Below are 25247 nucleotides of genomic sequence, written 5' to 3' on the forward strand. Positions count from 1 at the left end.
TTAAATATCCATGAAATTTTTGACTAATTATATCTTTTTTATTTTCATGGCATGCAGAAATTCGATTCTAAGGTGAGTAATGTCATCATTTATTAATAACGCGTAAAGGGAGAATATAATTTTGCCAAATCGTTGGCAAAACTGCACACACGAAAAATCCTGCGAATTTCGCCAATCGCCGCGTCGGTCGAGAACGTTTTGATCGAGGCTCGCGATACGCGGTTCAGGATAATTAATTTTTACGGCCGATTTGCGGACGGTTTAATTATAACCGAGGTGCAAACTAGAGTCGCTCGTTTCGCGAACTCGAAAGGGCGGCAACATTTTACAGAACCGGTTATCTAAAAATATGATACTCATGTGCAGGCTGTATATCCATGACATACAATTGTGATGAAGACCTCGAACAATTTTATATATTAAACAAATTTTAATAATTTTAATTATTTATATGCCATTCTTAATTGTCCGATAAATATCTTGATAATTCAACTTAAAATTAATATTGTGCCACATTGAAGTTTACATGTAATTAATCGGAGAATAAAATTTTGTATCGCGAAAACTTTTATTTTTTAATTTCTACTCGTTTTATAATTATTTCGTATTTACATTTATTCTATTCGATTACAAAATTCGACCATATTTAAAATTGGCAGCCGATAATATTAATAATTAATGACAATTTTTGGATGACAAATTGATGTGATACTTTTCCGGGATTGCGACAAAACATGCATTGGCAAGGATTTCAACCGCATAAGGACCATCTTCGTATTTTTCGCGCGCGTCAAAGACCAGTGTCCCCGTGCCATAAATATCATCGTTCCATCTGCATAATCGCAATTAACGCGTGACGAGCGGGTCGGAGGGGAGGGCAGGGATGGGTAGAAAAGTAGTAGATATATAATAATCAGTCGGCCCGAATCTCGCCTTGGCAAGCGATGAATGCCTCCTGTGCAGTGTGCGACCGTCGCGCTCGCGAGGAAACTATTTTGGCGAATAAACGCTCGTATATCACCCCCCTTGAAATCGGTCTTTCGTCTTCGTCGACGTCGTCGTCGCCGTGAAACCAAGATGTGGAAAACGTCGATCGCTATTTTCGGCCTTATTGCGACCGAACCCCGCAGGCCTGCGACTCGTGGAGCCCACGATTCGGGAATCGGCGGGGTCAGTCGTGATCGCCCTACGTACGCGATCGTATTAACTCGATAATACCTCGGTAAAAGTCCTATATAAATCTTGGTTTGGGTCTTTGTTGGCTTTCGAGCCTCCATTGACCGCGTTCTCGAAGAATTATTAAAGTGTATATCTGGTCATTAAGCTGAAAAGGATTAGGAATCGATTAGCTGCGGTTCTCTAATTCCTAGGTTTCACCAGTGATTAAATATCTCGAAGAGAGAACGCGATTTTTATTTATCATATATATTTACATTTTTTTTCGGAATTTATTATATATAAAAATAATAGAAATTGATCCATTTATTAAATTCCAAATAAATTACATATCAATTTTATTTGCGAAACAAAGCTGAATCTTTTTTCTTTGTTTATTAAAAAGAGAAAAATATATTACGAATTATGATTTAAGAAAACGAACTCTAACTTAACTATCTCAGAATTTAAAAGAGCTTTTGCTTAATTTTCCGAACGAATTAAATTAGAATTATGCGCGGTTAATCGATCGATTTTCGACTACCGTAGCCGAAGTTACCGGAGATCAAGGCGCCCGAAGCACCTAAGATCGAAGTGATCAAGGACGTGACGCCAGTGGGCAGCAGGAAGGGCTCCTTAGCACCCGGAAGCGGCACCAGCAGTCGACGCGGTTCTCTCATACCGCCCGAGGAATTGGGTCGCAGACCCAGCCTGATCATCAGTGACGAGGTATGTTACGGAATGTATTGCACGACCGCGAAGATATATAGACTACCTCATAGGGGACCGAGTTGAAGAATGTGACAGATCTTTAATTAAATGACATGTTTAGCAATTTAATTTTTCCAATTTTTCCAATCGCCGACTATAGATTTTTAAGAGAAGCTAGCTTAACTTTCGCGAATTTGAAATTATACAACAGATAACATTTCGAGATTATATTCATAAAATTAGAGATATTATATTCATAAAAAGATAGAGCTCAAGATATTTATATATCTATATTTCTTAATACTTAAACAATGTATGTGTACCTTGAATATCAAATGATTATATAAACAAGATTTTCTGAATTTAAATTCTGTTGCATTCTTACACGTTCCGAGATCACCCGATTTTGATTTGTTTTGCAGAAATCTGATATCTAATTAAGTAAAGGAAAAGCTCATTAATTACATACCAAATCTGTAAATTTATCAAAAAGATCTTGTCAGTTCGCCAGACATTGTTCCAATCTCAAAATCTTCAGAGTTTTGAGGGAACCAATTTGAACGACAAGGTGGATCCAATTTAGTAGAATATTAAATCACCATCTGGTATTACATAAATTTCGTTTGTCTCTGACATATTCTCTCGCAATTATAATAATTGCGTTGATCAAATTTCATCTGCGATTCTATATTAATAAAGCAAACAAAGGGGGTGATATCTGAAAAAGGAGCACACTTTGCACTCTTAAAAATCGATAAATAATTAAAAGAATAATTCGAAAAATTATATATTAATATAAATACATATATATCACAATTAATTATATTGTGTAACAACACATATTAAATATTGATTTATATGGAAACATATTAATTCCAATCGAGTAATTTATATTTTTGATACAAGTTTATACGTGCATTAATTTAACATGCATAATTATGGATTGTTCTTTCTACGTTATATTATAGATAAATATATTTCAGAGTGCAAAGTGCTCATTCGAGTCTCATTAGGTAGATAATTAATAAGTTGCGTAAAATATTCGGACGAATAAGTAGACGACTGGCTACCGCTAGGATCTTCTTTGTAGCTTTTTTTTGGATTTCGTAGAGTGTAAGTCAGTGATGATCTAGTGGTCGTACTCGTGATGGTACTTTTAGTGATAGATACCGACGTGAATCTTCCCGACGACGAGCTCGTCGAGCGATGCACGTCGCGTTTAGTGTCAAGCAAGGCGTGAGATTTAGATTAGAACCCTTTATACCAAGCGAGAGATCCAAAGTTCTTGCCAGCTTCTGAAGCATATTCCTTCCTCCTTTCCCCGTCATCCCTCGGGAAAAAAATCGAGTCCCATCGAACGTCAGTAAAGGCGTTCCTTCGGAAAAGAAAATGGGAACGAAATGGAGAGCGATCTCTTCGAATCGTAATATCGAGGACGGTGCGCATCAACTTGCGAAAAAGCGAGAACCCGAAGAGCTAAATGGTCCACCCCTGAAGAGAACGTCGAAGAAACACGGATAATTGCCGATCGCGTGTTACTTTAGCTAAGCGCGAAATTGATCGAAAGCGTTTACTATATTCGATATTTTTTATACAAGACAAAATTTCTTTGAAACAATCTTTTTTTCTTCTTCTTTCCGAATTTTTTATAATTAACATCACAAAACCGCGACAAATACATTTTTAGTTTTTACTCTGATATAATCAGAACTATGTTTCGGGGGAATGAAAATAGCAGGACATTATTAATTAAAGTTACTAAAATTAAGCAGACACAGCCTTTGATATAATTAATTTTAGCTTACATATTTCCCGAGACTTGGTTCGGATTCAAGATAAAGATAAAGCACAGAGGAACGCGCTTCGATACGTCCGCGGTAGCGGACGGATGTCGACGGATTAAAACGATGTTGACATATATCATGTTTAAACGATGTAGACATGTTGCAGCATCGTGCATACATACACAGACACACATATACATACCCATTGCAGTTTATCTAGCAGTAGTGGTTAATAGAGATTTGGTCCATAGGAGCATAGGAAGCTTCGTCCCGGCGAGGTGGTGGACGAGCGCAAGGTGAGATAAATCGCTGAAAAAAAAAAAAAAAATGTGGAAGCGAATGCCTCGTCTGCAACCTTACTCGACTACCAAGTCTGCACTTATTCGACTTATCCTTCTAGCTCGCACACTTTTTTCTCTCTCTCTCTCTCTCTCACATACACTCACCGGAGTATCGCGCAAAGAGAATTTATCTAAGTAAAAATCATTCGCAAAAAAAATTGTTTAATATGTTTTTATCATCAAATCGACATCTGCAATTCTCTTCGCCTGATCTCGCCTGCTCATTACTACTGTTTACTTACTGTGGTCGTACTTGACGGCACACGAATGCACGAAATTCACACACGCGTCGTCCCGAATTTAATAGCTCACTTTACAATACGATAATTTGGTCACTTAATTGATGAATAAAAGAGAATTTTATATTGTTGAAAACGAATGATTAAATTCTTGACGACAGCGTACATATATTGCACGTGCAAGAAAGTTCCACTATTCAATTTGAGACGGGTAAATATTTTATTATATTTTAATTATTTTATTGAAAATTATTTATCACAAAATTTATTTATGTATAATAGATTTTTTCAAAACATTGTTGTATTTTATAGTTTGATAAAATACAAGATATCAAGGTGAAACTCTCTCGCACGCGCTATTCGATGTTTCTACTTAATTCGAGACTTGATCAGCGCGATTTAAAACCGAATGCATCTCTGCATATGGCACGGATCTGTTGCAACCGAGTCTCTATTCGCACTATGCACTCTATGCAGTCCCTCGCACAACTCTTAACAATAATAAGAATATTAATTAATTAATTAATTAATTTGAGAAACAAAGCATGTCAGAGGGAGTCAGGACGCGTCGACTCGTGATTAATCATTCGCGTTACAAGGTTTCGAGCTCTCTCTCTCTCTGCCTGGCTTACATTTCGACTCATAGATCACCGAGTCTTGGCAAGCATTCCGTCACCGTAGACAGACATCGGCGCTAATAAATGTCCCAAGTAGTGCGACACGATGTTTGAATCACTCTTGACAACCCAGGCGGCCGTCTGGTGAGACACTTGTTACCTCCTTCTGCCAACGTGCATCATTATCAAATGGGATTGAATTATTGCTATGCCGGCTATAACGATTCGTGAATCAGGCAGATTCGCGGGTGCTTCTTTTATGCGAGAGTAAAAGAGCTACGAGTAAAAAAAAAAAAAATTTATTTGTTTTCATAAGTAAAATTTATTATCAATTTTGTATATTTTATTATTAAGATAATTTTTCGATTTAATGATTAGCCTATTAATTGATGCGCCCTTGCTCCTCTAATCGATTATCTCGAGCCTAAATGTAGATCATCATTTAGAATATTAATACTAAATTGTAGAAAATCAATAACAATTAGAAATTTTGTACGAAACAACATATGCAAAACTATGATAAAATTATGTACAGCGCAAACCTGTGACAAGAAAACGGATGATGTTAGGTTCTAGATAGTCGAGATACAGATTTCTCAGATTATTCTTGCGAACTACGATTGGGAGACTCGTGTCTCTTCATGTAATCACGCACACGATGATACTATCGATTTGACTACATCTAAACTCACTGACGTATCAGCTGGCATCGCACTGTCGTGTATAGCAATTTTAATGCACCTCAAAAGAAATGCAAACGCACAAGCCGGAACCTCGGTAAGGCTAGCTTCGAAAAGCCCACCAACCCGATTGTGTTTGTCTTCTCGATTTACCTCTGTCTCTCTTTTTAGTTCCCCCTCCTCCTTTCCCCCAAAAAACTTTCAAAGCCCCAATTTCCTGGACTTATCGAGATTCTGCCGAATTTCGAGCGAATAATCAAAAACTGCCCCTAACTCAACTCGGCGAGAAGAATCGATTCGCTCGCTCCTTAACTTCTAACAGATGGCCAGGCAAGCACGCAGGAACATTTTTTGTAATTTTTTTCTTTTTTCAATTTCGCTTTTCGCGTCAATTGTGTCTTAAAAAGAAAAGAGAAGCAAATATTAATGTCCGTCCTGTAAATGTATCGGGAAAAGTTAACAAGTCGCGTCGACAAGGCGACCTTGAGAAAATCTTCACGATGACGAGCGATCACGTCAATCACCTGACCCTTATGTGTGATTTTTGCAGTTGGGAAAGTTACGGCCCGGTGAGGTGTTGGACGCAAAGGTGAGATTTGTGTTCGCTATAACACAAAGCTTACCTGCTCAAAAAGTTACCGTCCCACCAGCAATCTTCTGTATTATATCTTGCATTCTTTCTTTTTCCACGATCACCTATTTTGAATTTTTTAATTTTTCTACGCCCCCTCTCCCCCGCCCCAACGCCCGCGCGATTTTTTGTCTCTGTTTTGAGCGACGTATTTTTTACCCCCTTGCCTCGCCGCCCCCCTTCAACCCTCTCCGACCCAGAAAGACAAAATAATGAAAGCCCAGCAACTAAACGAAAACTAAAACATACTCGGCGACGAAGACCCCCAGTGAGAGAGGCAAAAGCAACGCGTTACCGCGGGACGGCAATAATAATAATAATAATATTAATAATAATAATAATAATGATAATGATAATGATGATGATGATGATGAGGATGATGATAATGAGGAATGATGATATTAATAATAATAAAAAAATAATTCTGCGACATTTTTGGTTAACTGAATTTTTTGAGATTGTTGCTGCTGCTGCTGCCGCTACTGTAAACACGCTAGCCGCTACTTTTTCAATCCCATACAATGCGGTTTAATCTATATCACAACTTTATAATATCGACTTAATAATACTTCTTACATGTTCGTGAAAGAGTACATTGGCAAATAATTCACTGATCAATAATCCGAGTTCTTTTTTTTTCTCTCACATCGATAAAGATGCCCCTTCATCCCCCCTGCATCGGACAGCCCCCCTTGATACGAGTTCACCTTATACGTGGACTACTACCCCCTGTGATTCTTCCCCAATCCCCCCCCCCCAAAATTCGACCTCTAATCTCACTCTGTACCCCCCTTTCTGTGTCTCTACCTCTGTCTCTATCTCATCTTTTGTTTTTTCACGCACCACACACAGACTAAGCCCGGCCGACCAGGCGCGCTGCTGGAAAAAGAGGTTAGCACAATGTCTCTGTTGTGCGTGTACGCATATGTATATTTTTATATTATTTTATATATCATATACATTTTTTTATACGTACGTTATCTCGATATTTTTTTTTTTCTTATATTTATTGCGTGCTTCAAATTTGAAAGTTATTACTTATACAGAATGTTTTCGAATAACATTCGAAAACTTCGTTTGCAGCTTGATATGAATAATATCGAGGCGCGATTATTTCTTAATAAAAATATATAATTGGAGATAGTGTAAATTTTAAATTAAAATTTTGTCGAAATTACAATTTCGATTAAAATCGATTTAACTTTTGTACGACGCAGAGATTCATTGCTTCCTTTACATTTTTTTTTTGTTAAGGAGAGATCGCTCATCGAATTAGTCAAAAAATTTGGCGAACAAACTTCTTGGATATTATTCGAAACCTGTATATGTTTATAAATATTTTGCAAAGAGCACTTTTGTCGCGATAATCAACGTCGACGATGTGCTTTTAAGTGATGCTCTCGCATTGTGTCGATTTATAATTTATTTATATGCATATACTATTATTCTTTTAATTTAATAATTAAATTAAATACACGCATGTATACATAGATCGATCCAATGCGGAACATTTGAATAAGCTCGTCGCGATCGCGTTGCGGAAATTTTGCTTATTAGTTCGAGCGAATACACCTGTACATTTTATGCGGCTGTAGATGCAATTTAGATACGAATGTATAATGGTGGTAAGATTGGCATTAGCATATGTTATTTAAAATAATTCGAGAGAAACGAATCGATATATTTTTCTTATCAGTTTTTCATTCTTATCATTATTTAGAAAAATTATTTATGTGAAACCTACCACCATTAAAAATTAAGTAGTCACAGTGCGACTCGATATCAGATCTGTCGTGGTACGATGCAATCTTACTTTAGCATTCACTAAAATATACGTGATTAATTTATTTTAGAAAATAAATTCTACAAAGTAGACTTCGATCAATTTAATATATTTATAACAATTATATTGCTAAATTATGTTGCTAAAATAATTTATATCTGTGCAATTATTAACGATTTAACAAAAATTATAAATTCGCTTTGAGGAACAAAAAGTCGATGTTAGAGATTTGAGTTTATCGATTTTGCAATTTTGTATACCGCTGCGATAGATTTGAGATCGAGAGGTTTGTTTTATATATATATATATATATATGTCGGAGATATATGTGTGAAATAACTTATTCGTGTAGAACTCTATGTATAGGTGTAAACACATCCATCGTGCTCACACTATATGTCAAGTAGATTCGATCGAAATGTTTTCGCTACAAGTACGATGTTACTTTAAGAAAAATCTTCTTTAAATCGTAAATGTGGCATCGTAATTGTGTGCGTACGTCGTGTAGATATTTTACTGTAACGTGCCTCTTTGTAAATAATCCTAATCGTTGAGTTTCCCGTTAGACGAACGGCAATTTAGTTGATGTAACGAGGATCAGATCGGTTCACAGAGTAAGCAATCATTTTCATATTCGCATTAGCATCACTAAGCAGTAAAAATGGCCACCCATATCATACTCATCACTGTAAATTTATGTTCTTTTCTCTTTTTATTTTCTCTTCAAATTTTCTATATCTTTCATTTTCGTTCCCCCTTTTATGTGTCTCTGTATATCTTCATACCTAACATCGACGGCTATTATTTGCGAGAAAAAGATCAGAAACATCGCTAACGACTGTAATTCATTATCATAAGATAGATTGCATTAGCAGGGATAACTGCTATAAATAAATATAATTATATAGATATATTTTTATTTATAATTAAGTAAAAAAATAATTCCTTAATTCATCTTATTTTCTTTCTCTTTATCGTGGCGCAAAGTTATCCCTTCCAATTGCAATTTAATCTCGCCTTAGAAGTCTCTTGACCGACGATGATTTTATATATAATGATTAATTATCATGTATATACCGGAGCTTTAAATTCTCATCTCACACGTATTTGTGATTCACGCATCGTGACAAATGCGTTCGTCACGTCTTCACTTACAACCAATGTGAGCACGAAATATATCGTGTGCTCATAACATCGTAGAAATTTACACGTTTTCACCATCGACCAAGAATTCCTTGTTCATCTTTAGCATTGAAAGCAGGAATGGCGTAAAAAATTTTTTCAAAGATTAACTCTGGTACTATATTCATCTTTGTCTCTTATTGAACCGATCACATTAATTTTGAAAAAAAAATCTTTATTTACGCTCTTCTGCTTTCTTCATTCCTTTATTCATCTTATTAATATGTTTCCTTTGTGTTCCCTCGCCGATTATGCGTATTCAAGGGATTCTTACGTGTTTAATTAATTGTTCAGCATATTAATATTTGAAATATTCTCTTTGCAAACGAAGAGAGGCATGCAAAAATGAAAGAAAACACATAAGTTGATATTATATAACAAATTTCTAAAATAGAATTTGTTATAATATCTAGAGATAAAATATTGAAAAAAATTAAAAGTACGAGAAAATGTAGTCTGATTATTTTGATAAAGTTAGAAACACTTTCGTTAAAATTAAGCGAGCAAAACCCTTGAAATCGCAATAGAGCTACAGAGTCACGCGGTTCGAGAAGTTACTACGAAAGTAAAATAAATCATCATGTAAAATTATTCACGTATCGATTCCATCTTGCTAATCAGTGCATGTTCATGAAAAAAAAGAATATTGTGTGGCATTGTCACTAATCCTATTGAATCTTACCCGATTTTGTGACTAATACACAGTGAATTAATGATTGTAACGCCGACTAATAATGTGAATTAACTATTTATTGTAAATAACGATAACTCACGATAAATAAATACTATATAGGTATATATGTATAAACGTAAGTAGTGATTAAAATGTATAAATGCTTTCATGCGAATGCTCGCATAAGCTGCAAATTTTTCGAACGACAAAGGCATCTTCCGTTTCTATTCTTCTTTTTTTTATTATTCTTTTTTCATAAAAGAAATCTTAAAAAAATAAGATTATGCAAATTAATATTTATCGACACAAAGTTAAAATCAAAATTGAAAGATACGTATCTAAGAAATAATATATATGTTCAATGTTTATTAATTGTTAATTAATGTTAATTATTATTACTTCTGATGTAATATTATTCCTTAATTATAATAAATTGTAATTTGCGTTTCTTTACAAATTTGCTCGAAATAAAATTACCTTTAAGGCTCCTGGCTCCTTGCCGACCATGTCGAAATCGTGACGTCAGAGGCGAGAAAACACACGCTAAAATTTCTTAAATGCCATTTCGAAATAAAAAAATATTTCGATGAAACAGTACTTCAGATGGCTTTAGCGCATTCTTAAAAAACCCCGAAAACTATCCTTTCCCCTTTATAATCAATCAACAGCTGTAAAATGTAATATTATGAAGCCCAGTCCGTCTGGTCTTTGCACATGCGCAGTCATTCCGCATGTCAAAGTCTGATATCTCGATCATTTTACAGATGTTGATTGATTATAAAGGGAAAAGGATAGTTTTCGGGGGTTTTTAAGAGTGTGCTAAAGCCATCTGAAGTGCTGTTTAATCGAAATATCTTTTCATTAAAAAATGGCATCTAAGAATTTTCAGCGTGTGCTTTCTCGCCTCTGACGTCACAATCCAATATGGCCGCGGTGAGCACCCAGGAGTCTTAATTAATAAGATCACCGGAAGTTGCCGTGTCGCGTCATGCTTCAAATTTTCTTGCTTTCATTCGAAAGCTTGTTGAATGTCGAACACGAAGATGAGGTAAAATGCGTGCACAAGTTTGTTTACATTCTCATTTGAATGACGTAGCGTCGTCGTCCGAGCACAGCGGACATCAGAAGACCCAGCGTGGCGGACCTCGAGAATAAGATCAATCAGCCTAGCACACCTCTGCGAGATGTCGGACCAGGTGGACCTCCCCAGATCGTCGATGTCCAGGAGTCGTACTCCGCCGTCGAAGGTAATGCGTTTTGTTCCTTGTTAGCCCTATCAGACTATCAGAAGCTTTGAAAGTAATTTTTTTCAAATTCTAATATTTTGTACAAAAAAAGATTTACGATTATATAAATAATATTACGCTCATGTTTTTTTTTTCAATCTTTCAATCATAATACTTTAAATTGTGCAATTTTGCAATTACAATAAAAAAAATGCATTTATATTTGCAGACTCGACGGCGTATCTCACCGTCGCGGTGGAGGGTACCCCCGCGCCAACTTTCAAGTTCTACAAAGGCATCACCGAGATTATCGAAGGTGGCCGTTTCAAGTTCCTCACGGACACGGAGACCAACACGATCACCCTCTGCATGAGGAAGACGAAGCCCAACGATGAGGGCACCTACAAGATCGTCGTGAGTAACATCCACGGCGAGGATTCTGCCGAGATGCAGCTCTATGTTTCCGGTAAGTCGATTTAATTTGACCGCGTATTTGATGTACACAAAGCTTGAATATAGGAAATACGGCGTCTTTAATATTTACTTCTAATTACAAAATATTCTAATATTATGTATATAATATATAATATGTGTATTTTAATTTAATATTTAATATAATGTGATAGCACAAAAGTTGCATTAATGCAACTAAATAAATTTTAATTTCAACGAACGAATTTTATTATAGACGCCAGTGGCATGGACTTCCGTACTATGTTGAAGAAGAGAAAATATCAAAAATGGGGACGGGAGGAGGCCGAGCAAGAGAAGGTGGACTTGAAAGAAGTCGAGAAGCCCATGCCAGCATTGAAAAAAGTAGAAAGGGTAAGTATTCTCGTTTAATTGTACACACGCATACGTGCAAATCATGATCTAAGTCTAAATAATATATTTTGCAAATTTAATAAATATTTTAGTTGGCGTAGAACGCTAATGAAATTAATTTATATGATTGTTTTATTGACTTTGAGATAGGTTTAATCTGAACAGAATCGTTTTACGTTATCTTCTTAAATTGATTACGCATCATATAATACTTACAATCGCAAATCATCGATGCACATAACGTGGATGTGCGAATGTGATTTCAGCCATTAACAGACTGACAACAGGTGATACAGCGAGAATAACATAAATTTAACGTCGCCTATCGAACTATCTGTGTTTTAATTATCTTTTTCTTTTGGAATCCTTTTTCTTATTTATTAATTCGTCGATTATATCATGAGATATTTCTGGTGTAATAGAATTTTCTTATCTTTTTTCACTTTGGAATAAAGTTACGGAACGACATTTTGAGAGATGATTATTATAAAAAAACGTATAATTTTTTTTATTTAGTTAACAACGATTTTACCGTGTTGCTGATCTGCTGAAACATAATTTACGCGATGGTCTATCTTCAAAATCTCGGAATGTACTTTTTGTTCGTTCTTCTCTCTTCTTCTCTTCTTTCTCTACCTCTGTCTTCTTAGTCGTTACATGGACCGAGCTGGTTTCAAGAAGGCGACGATATAGTGATCTTGACGGATGGTGTGGAGATCCTTCGAGTTTCTCTAGTCAGGAAGGGTGAAAGTAACTGGAGCTGGCTCAAGGTTTCTTTCCAACGGCCTTACTTAGAATGAACCCCGTAATGATACAAAACATATAACGATGACGAACACTCGAATACTGACAAGACATTAGAATTTACCGTCTATTTTTTTTAACGTTAAACAAATTAAATAAATAATTACAAGGATAATTAGAAAACTGCTAAGAATTATCGAATATTGATTGTTACTCGTTACTAGAAGAGTAGAAATTCTATTATCGCGAGAATAAACCCTAACTGTTTCGATAATTTTTCATTCTTCCCCTGTCTCTGTCGCACAAACGATGTAACTTTCTTTTATTCTTAACATATGCACTTTTATGTATATGTATAGTTTAGAGTTAATGCTGCAAGCTACACCCTCTCTCGATCAAAACAAATGTTTTGCGCGATCAAAACAAATGTTTTGAATTATTAATCAAATTTCGGATAATCAAATTTAAACTTGCATTACTGAGTATTGATAAAAATTCACACAATATTGATTGTATTAAATTATATGTATTATAGATTATTTTACGCTTATATTGAGGGTTGGCTATATATTTTTACACTGTATTACATTTTTCTATTAACAAGCAACCACTATTAACATAATTAGAAAAAGAACCAATAAGAAAGAAAACATGAACTGTCAATGAAACGTGTGACAAAATTGACATTATTCCAAATCCACTGCATGTGACATTCCTTACATTGAGGAGAAAGCATTATCTCTAAACACGTAGAATTGTATCGTAGTAAAAGATAAGAACTCTGATGATTCCATAGTTTCAAATGTTTAACATATGTCTTACGTATAAAGAGCACAAGTGTACAAGAAAAAAAAATTAATTCATCTTTTTTTTCCTCTTAAATCTTTTTATCAATAATTTTTTTAAATCAGAGTTCTTTGATGATCGCTATTGGCTATAAGAGTGGCGTTAACCATAATGTGTGTGTGCCGGGCATGCAGGACATCTTCGACATTCAGCGCAGGCCAAGTTTGCAGGAGCTAATCGTCGACTGGCCAAAACTGGCGACATGCGTCAAGGAGAAGGTTCGCGAAAAAAATCTTTAAAGCAACACATCCTTGCATTAGATTCCAAAAGTCATAATACAGAGAGCAGAACTGCCCCCGCAAGGCTTTTATTTCCTTTGCGCGGTATTCTGGTTAATTAGAGATTTCAAAATATATATCACAGATTAAAAAATTAATTTTATTTTACGTATATAAAAATAAATTAAAATTACAAAAAAAAAATAAAATAAGATTATTTTATGTTTCGAGAGAGATTCCGTCTTTACGATTTGCCAGAATACCTGTGTTCTTTGGATTTTCTAAACTTAACGCTTTGAGCGAGATATAAGACGGAAACTTTGTCGTTATACCATGGCAAAGAAATCAGCTCTTGCGCGGTGTGGGCACTTGAAAGATAACTGCGATTGATCTCTTTATTTAATTAAAACGAATGTTACATCGATTTGACTGAGGATGTAAACCAAATGTAAACCAATTTGATGAATTATTTCAAAATTCTTGCGACTATTCACGATTGAGAGATTCCCTTTTTGGCCTGCGCTTTTCCAAATAGTTTCTACAAATTGTGAGAGACTATATGAAACAGAGATGCGAATATATAAATTCGTAGATATAAATTCACATGGCTGAAATAAAAATTAATAATAAATCACGGCTAAATCGTCCACGCTTTTCGGGCTTGGCTTAATTAAACATGATCATGTATACTTATCATCAGGCATGCATACGCTTTCATAAATATTTTCGAACTTATATAGTAAACATGTAACAATGTATATAGATATTTAATCTTATCACATTCGAATATATTATATAGATTTAGTTTTACTGTTAGATTATTTAGTTTTAACATTTTTCGTCATCGCATTTCGCTATGTTGAGTTATGTGGCTTACAGATTTGCAAAATTGCAAAACTATCGATGTATGTATAATTAGAAGTAGAACAGCCACCATTAACTAAAAGTGATAATAACTGCACATTATATTTAATAATTGTTTTAGCGTAATATACTTTGAATAATAATAATTTAATTATATAGCTTAATAATCATTGTAACTGTTCTATATAGTTGTTATAACTTGTTATAGATAATTATTTAATAATTAGAGTAGCTGTAGAGTAACTGTAGAGTACTAATCATACATAACTTATGGTGGTGATTTATCCAGGAAGTTCGAAATAACGAAAATTACAAAACTGTGAAAATTACAAAAAGCGATGACAACCAAATTCAGAATAAAAGCCCATCGGGGCTTTTTGCTGAAAGCGATCAGCAAGTAAGATCGACGACCGCGTCCGGAGAAGATAGTACTGTGATCGCGGATTTGCCTTTTTGTTGTTTCTAGAATAGTGGATCGCGTAGGCCGTCTCTGGCCGAATTAATTCCCGACTGGCCGATCCTGCATCACTTCATCAAGACGGAGGTTGGACCGATTCTTACGTGAATCGAATTATTTCATCGATAATATCACGTGATATTGACTGTCGATGTTTGCCTGTCGCTGTTTGTTTCAAACAGTCTCCGAAACTCGACGATCTGTTTGTTCTTCTTTCTCTATAGAGAACTCTCTCTCTTTCTTTCTCTCACTTTTTCACTCGACAATATTTTTTTATAAATTAATCGTCTCGCCTCAAATTCTCTATTTCTCTTCTAGCTTCGATTAATGAACTTTACCCTCCAATTAATTTCTTAAAATCGAAGATACGTTGTTTCCACACTGTTGCACACACCCTCTCTTTTAATCTTTATATAACTTTATTTCTTTTCTTTTTCTCTCTTTCTCTAATTCTTCCGATAAACATTCTTCTGTTTAATTTTAACATTCTTTTATTGACAATTCTTCTGTTTAATTTTAAAACTTATTTAAAGGGATTCTAATTTGTGATCATTTTCATAATGAAACAACTGTTACCTTATAATTAGACAATTAAAAGAACAGGACTTTCTTTATAATAGATTATTAATTATTAATGAATTAAATTAAACTCGAGAATTATAAACTTATATATTTTTTATTAGAATATTTCTTAAATTATTATGTAAAAGTGTTATGAATTAATTTGAAACCTATATACAACATATGTCTTCTATTGTCAAACTATTGATATTTTTATTTTATTCTAGATTATAAAATTGATATCGTGCACATATTAATTTTGTTAAATAAAATAAAACTGTTAAATATATTTTTTTAAATATATTAAATTGATTAAAAAAAAGAGACGACACACACACACAATTGGAATTCCTAATATCTCATATATATAATATCTTTTATCGTCAATGTCGTGTTTTGAATGTATCACAAACGGCGGCTTCTTCAGCATTTATCTTCTCGTGCATCTTACTCGAGCAGTGACGAATATTCTTCTCGAGAAAACCCTTACTGCTCTTCTCTTTCTCAAAACTGTTTAACAATCTTAACAGTAATAAGCATGACGAGTTACAGGCTTAAAAAATGTCCGATCCAGCCGACGAACGATCGATCGTGCTTCTTTGCAGATTTTTCCATGTTTTTCTCTCTCTAGAATCCTTTTTTTCTAGAGTCTCTCTCGAAGTATTCATTGGAGACTTCGTCTTTGTTTCCTTTTTTTTTTGGTCGACCGTTGCCCTCCGCTCTTCTGCTCGTACGGAGAGGCAGTGGCGGCGATTTTTTCGATTTTTTCATCGATTTTTTCCTATTATTTTTATTGTATCGCCTGGCAAAGCTGTCGATGTTGAACGATACTACTACTACTATTACTATGAAATTCCTCGGTTGAATCCACGTAATTTACGGTTGAATGATGATTCTCTCTTTCGCAGAAACAAGAGAGCTTCCTGAAGCCACTGGTGGACCAATATGCCAAGGAAGGCAAGGACAAGAAGGTCGTCTTCGAAGCGAACTTTTCGAAACCGAACTGCAAACCGAAATGGTTCTTCCGAAAGGACGTAAGTGTGAAAGAAGTTGAAAGAAATAATTTATTCAGTTATTTAATATTTTTTTTATTTTTATATCGCTGCGAGAAATTTAGAGTTAATTTAAAAAATTTTATATTATATATTCTACAATTATGTGAGAAAATAGAATAGAGAGAAATAAATAAAGAGATTGATGATTTGTTTTTTATACAGGAATTATTCGCATCGGCTAAATATAAATTCAAAAACGAGGAAGACTGTTATCAACTCGTTATCACTGGACCCAAAGTCGAAGATACTGGAAAATACACGATCGAAATTGCCGGTGTATCCAGCACAGGGTTCCTCAATGTGGACGGTACAAAATTCTTGCCTTAGATCAAATATTTTAAATAACAAAAAAAAAAGAGAAATTTATTTTGAATATCTCGAATTCCAGAACCTGATCCAACGTTTACGTTCACGAAACCGCTGTCGAAGAAGAGCAGTGGCTTCACCAAGCACGAGTGTTACATGGAGTGTACAGTCAGTTCCAATCTGGCGCAAATTTCCTGGTACAAAGGCAAGACGAAACTCGAGGTAATTCATCGCAATAAAAATTCGAATGAAATGGCATTATATTTTCGGCATTTTTCGATGTTAAACGTTATTGTTTAGGATGGAGAACAGTACAGTATTTCCAAAGACATGTCCGGCGTTTGCCGGTTGACGATCAAGAGTGCAACCCTTGAGGACAGTGGCGAATATAGTTGCAAGATAAATAAGCAGGCAGACAAGACCGATACTATTCTCACTGTAGTCGGTAAGAATATCAGTTTTTTTATAATACTAGAACAACACAAGCGCGTGCCATTCTTCGATTTTATATAAAAAAGAATGATATTTTTATATAAAGTTTGTTTAAACTTGATTAATATTTTTTGACAGAAATCAGCTGATTAAAGCGTTAATTTGTTAATTAAATTTTTAAATAATAGTATGTAATAAAAATTATAAAATAATAATATGTTTTAAATAAAATGTTATAGTACTTTTTAAACTCGATTAATATTTTTTGACAGAAATCAGCTAATAACTGTCAAAAGGGAAACATCCTGTGTGTATATGTATGTATGTATATATTTTTTTTATTTCGTTTAATCCTAACCGAATATAATTACTAATTATGCGCGCGAAGCGAAGTTATTATATTATTCTTTGATAATAAAATCTTAAAAATTGCAACGCAAGCATAAAAATTATTATTGCAATCAATGCATAAAGAAAATATATTAATTAATTATACAATGCATAAAAATACTATATTTAAATCTTTAACAAAAAATGCGAACAACAAAATAGAATTTTCTACAAGAATTTTTTGACTAAAATACCTACGCTTTCATTAGACTCACACATTTCCATACATCTACTATACTGCGCGTCTCGCGCGGGACTGATCACCAGTCTCGCGATCGAGATATCTCGCACGAGAATCAGTCTTGTGCGAGACGCGCAACGTGATGGACGTGTGGGCTGCGTTAATCTAATAGAGAGGATAGAAAGAGAGAGATGTTTTCGTCGGACCCGGTTCATTCTTGGCTGTGAAGTTGGCTTGCGCTGTTAGTTGGCGACACCGCTGCGCAGAGTCTTGTGGTCGGTGGTGGGGATTAGTCTCTCGCGAGACGTGCAGCGTGGTGAACGTATGGGACGCGTTAGTCTAATGGAAGGGATAAAAAGAGAGAGATGTTTCGCCGGGTCCGGTTCACTCTTGGCTGTGAAGTTAGGTATCACCGTCAGGTGGCGACACGGACACCGCTGCTCGCTCTGCTCGCTCAGCGTCTTGCGGTCAGTGGTCAGTCCAGTCCAGTCTAGTCTTACGCGACACGTGCAGCGCAGTGGATGTGTATTAGATGCGTGAGTCTAATGAAAGCGCAGATATTTTGATTTCAAAAGATTCTTTAGAAAATCCTATTTTTTGTTCCCTGTTAAAGATTTAAATATTATATTTGTATGCATTGCTTAATTAATTAATATATTTTTATGCATGCGTTGCAATTTTTGAGATTTTATTATCAAAGAATAATATAACTTCACTTCGCGCGCGTAATTATATTCGGTTAGATTAAACGAAATGAGGAAATAAAAATTATATTATATATATATATATATATACATAGAAAGAGAGAGATATATATGTATATACAAATATATGTATATTTAAAAACACAGAGAATTTTCTCTTAGAATTTACCCTGAAATTCATGGTAATCGTGGGACAATATGGTATAGAAAGAATTTTATGAGAATTATAATATATAAATATTATAATATATATTAATGACTTTGCTAATAACACAAAAAATATTTTATCGAACTTGCAAAATTTAATGATGATTTTTTCTCTTCAGAATATCCTTACAAGTTCGTCAAAGTGCTGAAGCATCAGCAACTGGTAGAAAAGGAGACACTGACCTTGCTTTGCGAACTCGACGATGTCGGAGGTGAAGTTCAATGGTTCAAGGGTGATCAAGCGATCACGCCTGACAAGAGGTACTTTAAATTAATAACTAATCTTTCACATATTTGTTTCTTTTCTATAAGAGTATATTATATAAAATATTTTTTTGCGATATTAGAATGCAAATCAAGGAAGACGGCAGAAAACGAAAGCTCGTCATTAAAGACTGCAAAGTCACCGACGCCGGACTGTATTCTTGCGTGAGCAACGCTGATAAGACGGAAGCCGAAATCGTGATTAATTGTAAGTAACGAAGTTATTTTAATTTATTCTCGATTATATTTAATCTCGGAAAGAAAAGAGCGCGCGATCATATAGTCTTGTGTAAAAATTACAGACGCCAATCGCTTCAACAAGAAGTTGAAGGACACGGTCGCGATAGAGAGAGAAAAGATAGTGCTGGATGTCGAGCTTCAGGATCAGACCGCGACGGCTGTATTTTACTTCAATGGCGAGAAGATCGAGCCCAACGAGAGAGTGGAGATCAAGAATCTTGGCGGTGGTAAACATCAGTTAGTCTTCAACAAAGTGGAGATGACGGACGACGGCGAGATCATGTGCGAGAGCGGTCAGCTGACCAGTAGCTGCAAGCTCACTGTGAAGAAGGGCGAGAGCAAACCTATCGTCGACTTCCCCGACAAGATCGAAGGACCCTGCAGCGCACCGCTAATCTTTGTTGTGCCTTTTAAAGGTGATGGATATTTCACTCTTATATTTTATATTTTTATATTTACTTACATTTTATTTATTCTTTGCATAATAGAAATAGAAAGACAAGTATAAATAAAGAACTCTAAAAAAATTGATGCGCAAATCTGTTCTGGATTTCAAGTTGTGACATTTATATTCGTGATCTGTACAGTCGAGGGCACCAAGCAGAGTCAAGTAGAAGCAAAACTGTTGAAGGATGGTAAACCGCTACCTCTCAAGGATGTCGAAATCATTGTTGGTGAGGATAAAGTTACGTATAAGATCAAGAAACCCCAGCGCGAGTCGTCCGGAATCTATCAGATAAAGATCGGTAACAATCAGGGCGAAGAAGTGAAGGACGTCAACATCGTTATGCAAGGTTTATATTACTTTTAAAAGAATTATTATTAAAAAAAGTCTTTGTATATTTCTTTCTATTTTTAAATTGTTCTCTTATTTAGACGTCCCATCTCCGCCGTACGACGTCGAGGTCAATGAAATTTTCCAGAACTCCTGCGTCGTGTCGTTCAAGCCATCTAAGGATGACGGTGGAGCTCCTATCACGAAGTACATCATCGAGCGTCTCGATCTCAGCTTGAAATCTCAATGGGATAACGTGGGCGAGGTCACGTCGGACGAGAAGTGTGTCTATAAAGTTACAGATCTCATTGCGAAGAAGGAGTACAAGTTCCGCATACGAGCCGTAAACAAGCTCGGTTCCAGCGAACCGGCGATGTTCGGCAAGCCTGTCTTAGCCAAGGATCCATGGGGTAAATTTATCATTCCCGTATTAATCAAAATTTATTATCTACGTATAAAATTAAAGTTTAATTATAAAGTAGTTTTATTTAAAGAGAGGATTAAATCTAGTAATCTGATATGAGAAATTTTTACATTCTGATTATACTATCCATAAGTATGCTAGTTTAAAATAGAATGAAAAAAAACAGTGTCTCGGCGCTTTTCAGATGAGCCAGGCAAACCGACGAATGTTGATGTAACCGACTGGGATAAGGATCATGCTGACTTAACGTGGACGAAACCAGAGAATGACGGCGGTGCACCGATCACCGGTTACATAATTGAGTACAAAGAGAAATTTGGCAAGGAATGGGTGAAGGGCAAAGAAATCGAAGGTGACATCACTAAGGCGACTATCGACGGTCTGAAGGAAGGCACGCAATATGAATTCAGGATACGAGCGGTGAACAAGGGCGGTCCTGGTGAACCATCCGATGCCACGAAGCCGATTATCGCCAAATCCCGATTCGTCAAGCCGTACATCGTCGGCGAAGGTCTCACAAACGTGGTCGTCAAGAAGGGCCAGGTCATCAAGTATGACATCAAGTATGCTGGCGAACCGGATCCGGAAGTACACTGGTTGCTCGGGCAGAAGGAGATTGTCCAAGACGCGGCAGAGAGGATCACGATCGACAAATATGAGAGAAATACTGTGTTGACGGTCAGGAAGACTACCCGGCCTGATTCTGGAAAATACAAATTGGTGCTGACGAACAGTTCCGGTACATGCGAAAGCATCGCTGACGTTGTCGTTTTAGGTGAGTTTATCGGTCGTGATAACAGCACGTTTGAAATTCAATATTAATTAAGTGATGTGAGATTTATTTAAAGTTATATAAAAATTTTCCACTTGTTTTCATCCCTTTTAGAGTTTTGAATAAAATTTATTAGAGTATCGAGTATAATATTATTGTATCTTATTCTTTTGCAGACAAGCCATCGGTTCCGTTAGGACCGCTCAAGGTAGAAGAAGTCCGCTCCGATCATGTCAAGGTCAAGTGGGAACCACCCGAAGACAACGGCGGTACCGATATCACGGGCTACGTGTTGGAAAAGATGGACCTAGACACCGGACGATGGATTCCAGCTGGAGAAGTCGGCCCTAACGAGAAGACCTTCACGTTCCCTGGCCTGACGCCCAAGAAGAAGTACAAATTCCGCGTCAAGGCGGTCAACAAGGAAGGCGAGTCCGAACCCTTGGAGGTTGAGGAAGCTATTGTTGCGAAGAATCCTTATGGTAAGGATATATCTACCGACGATTAACATTTAATTAAAAAACTATTATATTAAAACAGCGTGTTTATATATTTTTTGTTGATATAGATGAGCCTGGCAAGCCTGGCAAGCCAGAAATTTTCGACTACGACAATGTCAGCGTGTCACTGAAGTGGGAAAAACCAAAGAGCGACGGTGGTAGAACGATCACCCACTACACCGTCGAAATAAAGGACAAATTCACCGCCGACTGGGTCGAAGTGATGAAAACCACCGACTCGACTCCCGAAGCTAAAGTTGAAGGTCTCAAGGAGAAGATGGTTTATCAATTCCGCGTTCGCGCTCACAACAAGGCAGGTCCTGGTGAACCCAGCGATCCCACGGACAACCATCTTTGCAAGCATAGAAATTGTAAGTTGAAATTTTTATGGTTTGATCTAAATTTCTTTCTTCCCTTTTTCCTCCTTTCAACAGTTTTTTAATAACTAGATGAACAACACAAGCGCGCACCATTCTTCGATTTTATATGTTAAAAAAATTTTTTTTTAAATAATATAAAGTTTGTTTTAACTCGATTAATATTTTTTGACAGAAATTAGTTAAGTAATAACTGTCAAAAATATTAATCGAATTTAAAGTATATATAATTATACATATTATTAAACATATTATAATTATACATATTATTAAACATATTATAATTATACATATTATTAAACATATTATAATTATACATATTATTAAACATATTATAATTATATACATATTATTTTAATTTTTATAACATGTTATTATTTCATAATTTAATTAACAAATTAACGCTTTAATCAGCTGATTTCTATAAAAAATATTAATAAAGCGTTAATTTGCTAATTAAATTTTAAAGTAATAATATATCTTAAAAATATTAAAATAGTGATATGTTGTAAATAATATGTTATAGTACCTTATCCGCGATATTAATACTTTTTGACAAAAATCGAGTTTAAAGTATTTTATATAACATATTATTATTTAAAATGTATTATAATTTTAATTTTTATAACATATTATTATTTTAAAATTTAATTATCAACTTAACGCTTTAATCAGCTGATTTCTGTCAAAAAATATTAATAAAGCGTTAATTTGGTAATTAAATTTTAAAATAATAATTATATGTCACACACTTCAATTACTCGATTTATATCGATATATATATATATTAATGCGTTTCGAGATCTATCATCGCAGTATATATGTAATTATACAAATTAATTGTAAAAGCTTATTAATAATATTTTATACGTTCTCTGATATATCGATCGCGATTGCGTGTAAATTGTCGAATTAATTTTTAAGATGGGTATATTCATCTTTTAAATTAAAAAAATTATTTTTTCAGTGAGACCGAGAATCGACCGAACCAACTTCAAGTCGATCATCATCAAGGCTGGCCGTACGCATAAGTGGTCTGTGGACGTGAGTGGTGAACCACCGCCGGAGACTAAATGGATCTGGAGAGATAATATCCCGCTGACCAATACCGAACGCATCAAGATCGATAATGTCGACTATCATACAGACTTCACGATCATCAATGCGATGCGCAAAGATACTGGGAAGTACACCTTAATCGCCGAGAACGCTAACGGCAAGGATGAAGAAACCGTCGAGCTCACAGTACTCGGTATGTAAATCTCTAATTTTTACATTTGACCTTTCTTCGCGATATATAATGAGAATATATGTGCAATAATTTATTAACGATTCAAAATATAACTTGATTAAAGTTTAATATTTATCTAATTTATAGAAGTTATACGATTAAGTTAGGTTAGGTTAGGTTATTAGGTTATTAAATAGAGGCCGGTTGTTCCAACTTCTTGGTAAGTTTTACCCGATAGATAGCATATCTCGTCTCTTTTTTAGAACTTATGTGAAAAGAGACGAAAATATATGCTATCTATCGGATAAAACTTATTAAGAAGTTGGAATAACAATCAACTCTAAAATTTTTAAAAGAATAAAATTATTGTAGTGGATATATTATTAGAAGAAAGTGTTAATTAAAACAAAATTTCTTGTCGCAGGAAAACCGAGTGCTCCTAAAGGACCTCTGGAAGTTAGTGACGTCACGAACACCACGGCCAAGGTGAAATGGGAGAAGCCGGAGGATGACGGTGGTGTGCCGATCAAAGAGTACGAGATCGAGAAGATGGACACGAAAACCGGCAAATGGGTCAGAGTGGGCAAAATACCTGGAAATTCGCCGAACACGGAATTCGAGGTGACCGGCCTGAATCCCGGAAGCGAGTACAAGTTCCGAGTGACAGCTGTCAATGACGAGGGCGATTCGGAGCCTCTGCAAAGCGAGCGCGGCGTCGTTGCGAAGAATCCATATGGTATAATAAATTTGATCGAAACGTATATAAAAACCTTAATTTACCAGAATAATATTGAAGAAATATTCGAGAAATTACATTGTTTATTATTTATTAATAATTTTCTAAATTAGTTATTAATAAAAGTTTCTAAATTAAATAAAATTAAGTTCTTTCTTAATTAAAATAGATTTCGTGCAATTATCTTTTCAGAATTAGAATTTAAAAAGTTCAATTGTTAAAACATTGAATAAGAGATATTACAAAATTGTGACATATTTTTTGAAGAATAATTTATTTCTGTTATATTAATTATCTATATATTAATTAACGATAAACTCGGAATTAAATTAATTTTCTTTTAGATGAGCCGTTGAAACCTGGAACCCCCGAGATCACCGATTACGATAACGAATCCATAAGCTTGAAATGGACACCACCCGAGTTCGATGGAGGTGCGCCGATCGAGAAATACATCATCGAGAAGAAGGATCGGTACAAGCCTGATTGGGAGAAGGCTATCGAAGTTCCTGGAGATCAGCTTGAGGGCAAAGTACCCGATCTGAAAGAAAGGGGCGAGTATCAGTTCCGAGTTATCGCTGTGAACAAAGCTGGACCCTCGCCACCGTCAGACGCGTCGAAGATGCAAGTCTGCAAGCACAAGACTCGTAAGTTTTCGCGAAAAAAAAATATTGTTTAAAAAAATATTACATTTTTTATTATAACGTATAAAATAATGTGTTATACAATTTTGCTTCGTTCAGTGAAGCCGAGAATCGACAGAACAAACTTAAAACCAATTGTCGTGAGAGCTGGCAAACTCGTCAAGTACGACGTGGACGTGCGTGGCGAACCGCCGCCGGAGATCAAGTGGTATCACGCCGGCAACGAGGTGAAATCCGCCGAGAACATCGAGATAGTCAACATCGATTACAACACGAAGCTCACCATCTCTGATAGCGTGCGAAAGAATACCGGCGTCTGGAAGATCAAGGCTGTTAATCCTCATGGCGAGGACGAGGCGGAGGTCGAAGTAACGATATTATGTGAGTACCTTACACAGAAGTATCTCTTACGCATCTCTCTTTTTTTAAATTAGTTGACTAAAAATTTTATATTTGTATTAAAAAAATCTCT

General features: G+C 35.4%; 1 protein-coding gene across 50 annotated transcripts in view; it reads left to right on the forward strand.

Moving 5' to 3' along the window:
• Bent (projectin protein bent) overlaps positions 1-25247 on the forward strand; it is a 105089-nt gene that overhangs the window by 41963 nt on the left and 37879 nt on the right. For 33 of the 50 annotated variants that reach the window (XM_083046943.1, XM_083046979.1, XM_083046980.1 and 30 more), the window contains 26 exons: positions 58-72; positions 1705-1884; positions 3902-3946; positions 6078-6116; positions 7011-7049; positions 10893-11043; positions 11252-11488; positions 11711-11847; positions 12498-12617; positions 13572-13655; positions 16446-16571; positions 16755-16899; positions 16981-17120; positions 17199-17343; positions 18932-19073; positions 19160-19284; positions 19379-19732; positions 19904-20110; positions 20193-20501; positions 20700-21290; positions 21464-21769; positions 21856-22158; positions 23132-23416; positions 23820-24131; positions 24476-24778; positions 24875-25156. In XM_083046943.1, coding sequence (XP_082903069.1) covers positions 58-72; positions 1705-1884; positions 3902-3946; positions 6078-6116; positions 7011-7049; positions 10893-11043; positions 11252-11488; positions 11711-11847; positions 12498-12617; positions 13572-13655; positions 16446-16571; positions 16755-16899; positions 16981-17120; positions 17199-17343; positions 18932-19073; positions 19160-19284; positions 19379-19732; positions 19904-20110; positions 20193-20501; positions 20700-21290; positions 21464-21769; positions 21856-22158; positions 23132-23416; positions 23820-24131; positions 24476-24778; positions 24875-25156 — 5122 coding nt within the window. Of the gene's footprint in view, positions 1-57; positions 73-1704; positions 1885-3901; positions 3947-6077; positions 6117-7010; positions 7050-10892; positions 11044-11251; positions 11489-11710; positions 11848-12497; positions 12618-13571; positions 13656-14985; positions 15064-16445; positions 16572-16754; positions 16900-16980; positions 17121-17198; positions 17344-18931; positions 19074-19159; positions 19285-19378; positions 19733-19903; positions 20111-20192; positions 20502-20699; positions 21291-21463; positions 21770-21855; positions 22159-23131; positions 23417-23819; positions 24132-24475; positions 24779-24874; positions 25157-25247 lie in introns of all 50 variants that reach the window. The other 17 variants (XM_083046963.1, XM_083046976.1, XM_083046983.1 and 14 more) reach the window with 13 other exon arrangements.

Source organism: Prenolepis imparis, unplaced genomic scaffold (assembly GCF_030444845.1).
Source record: "Prenolepis imparis isolate NDT839.2.m4 unplaced genomic scaffold, iyPreImpa1.0 SCAF_9, whole genome shotgun sequence".
Classification (NCBI taxonomy): Eukaryota; Metazoa; Arthropoda; class Insecta; order Hymenoptera; family Formicidae; genus Prenolepis; species Prenolepis imparis.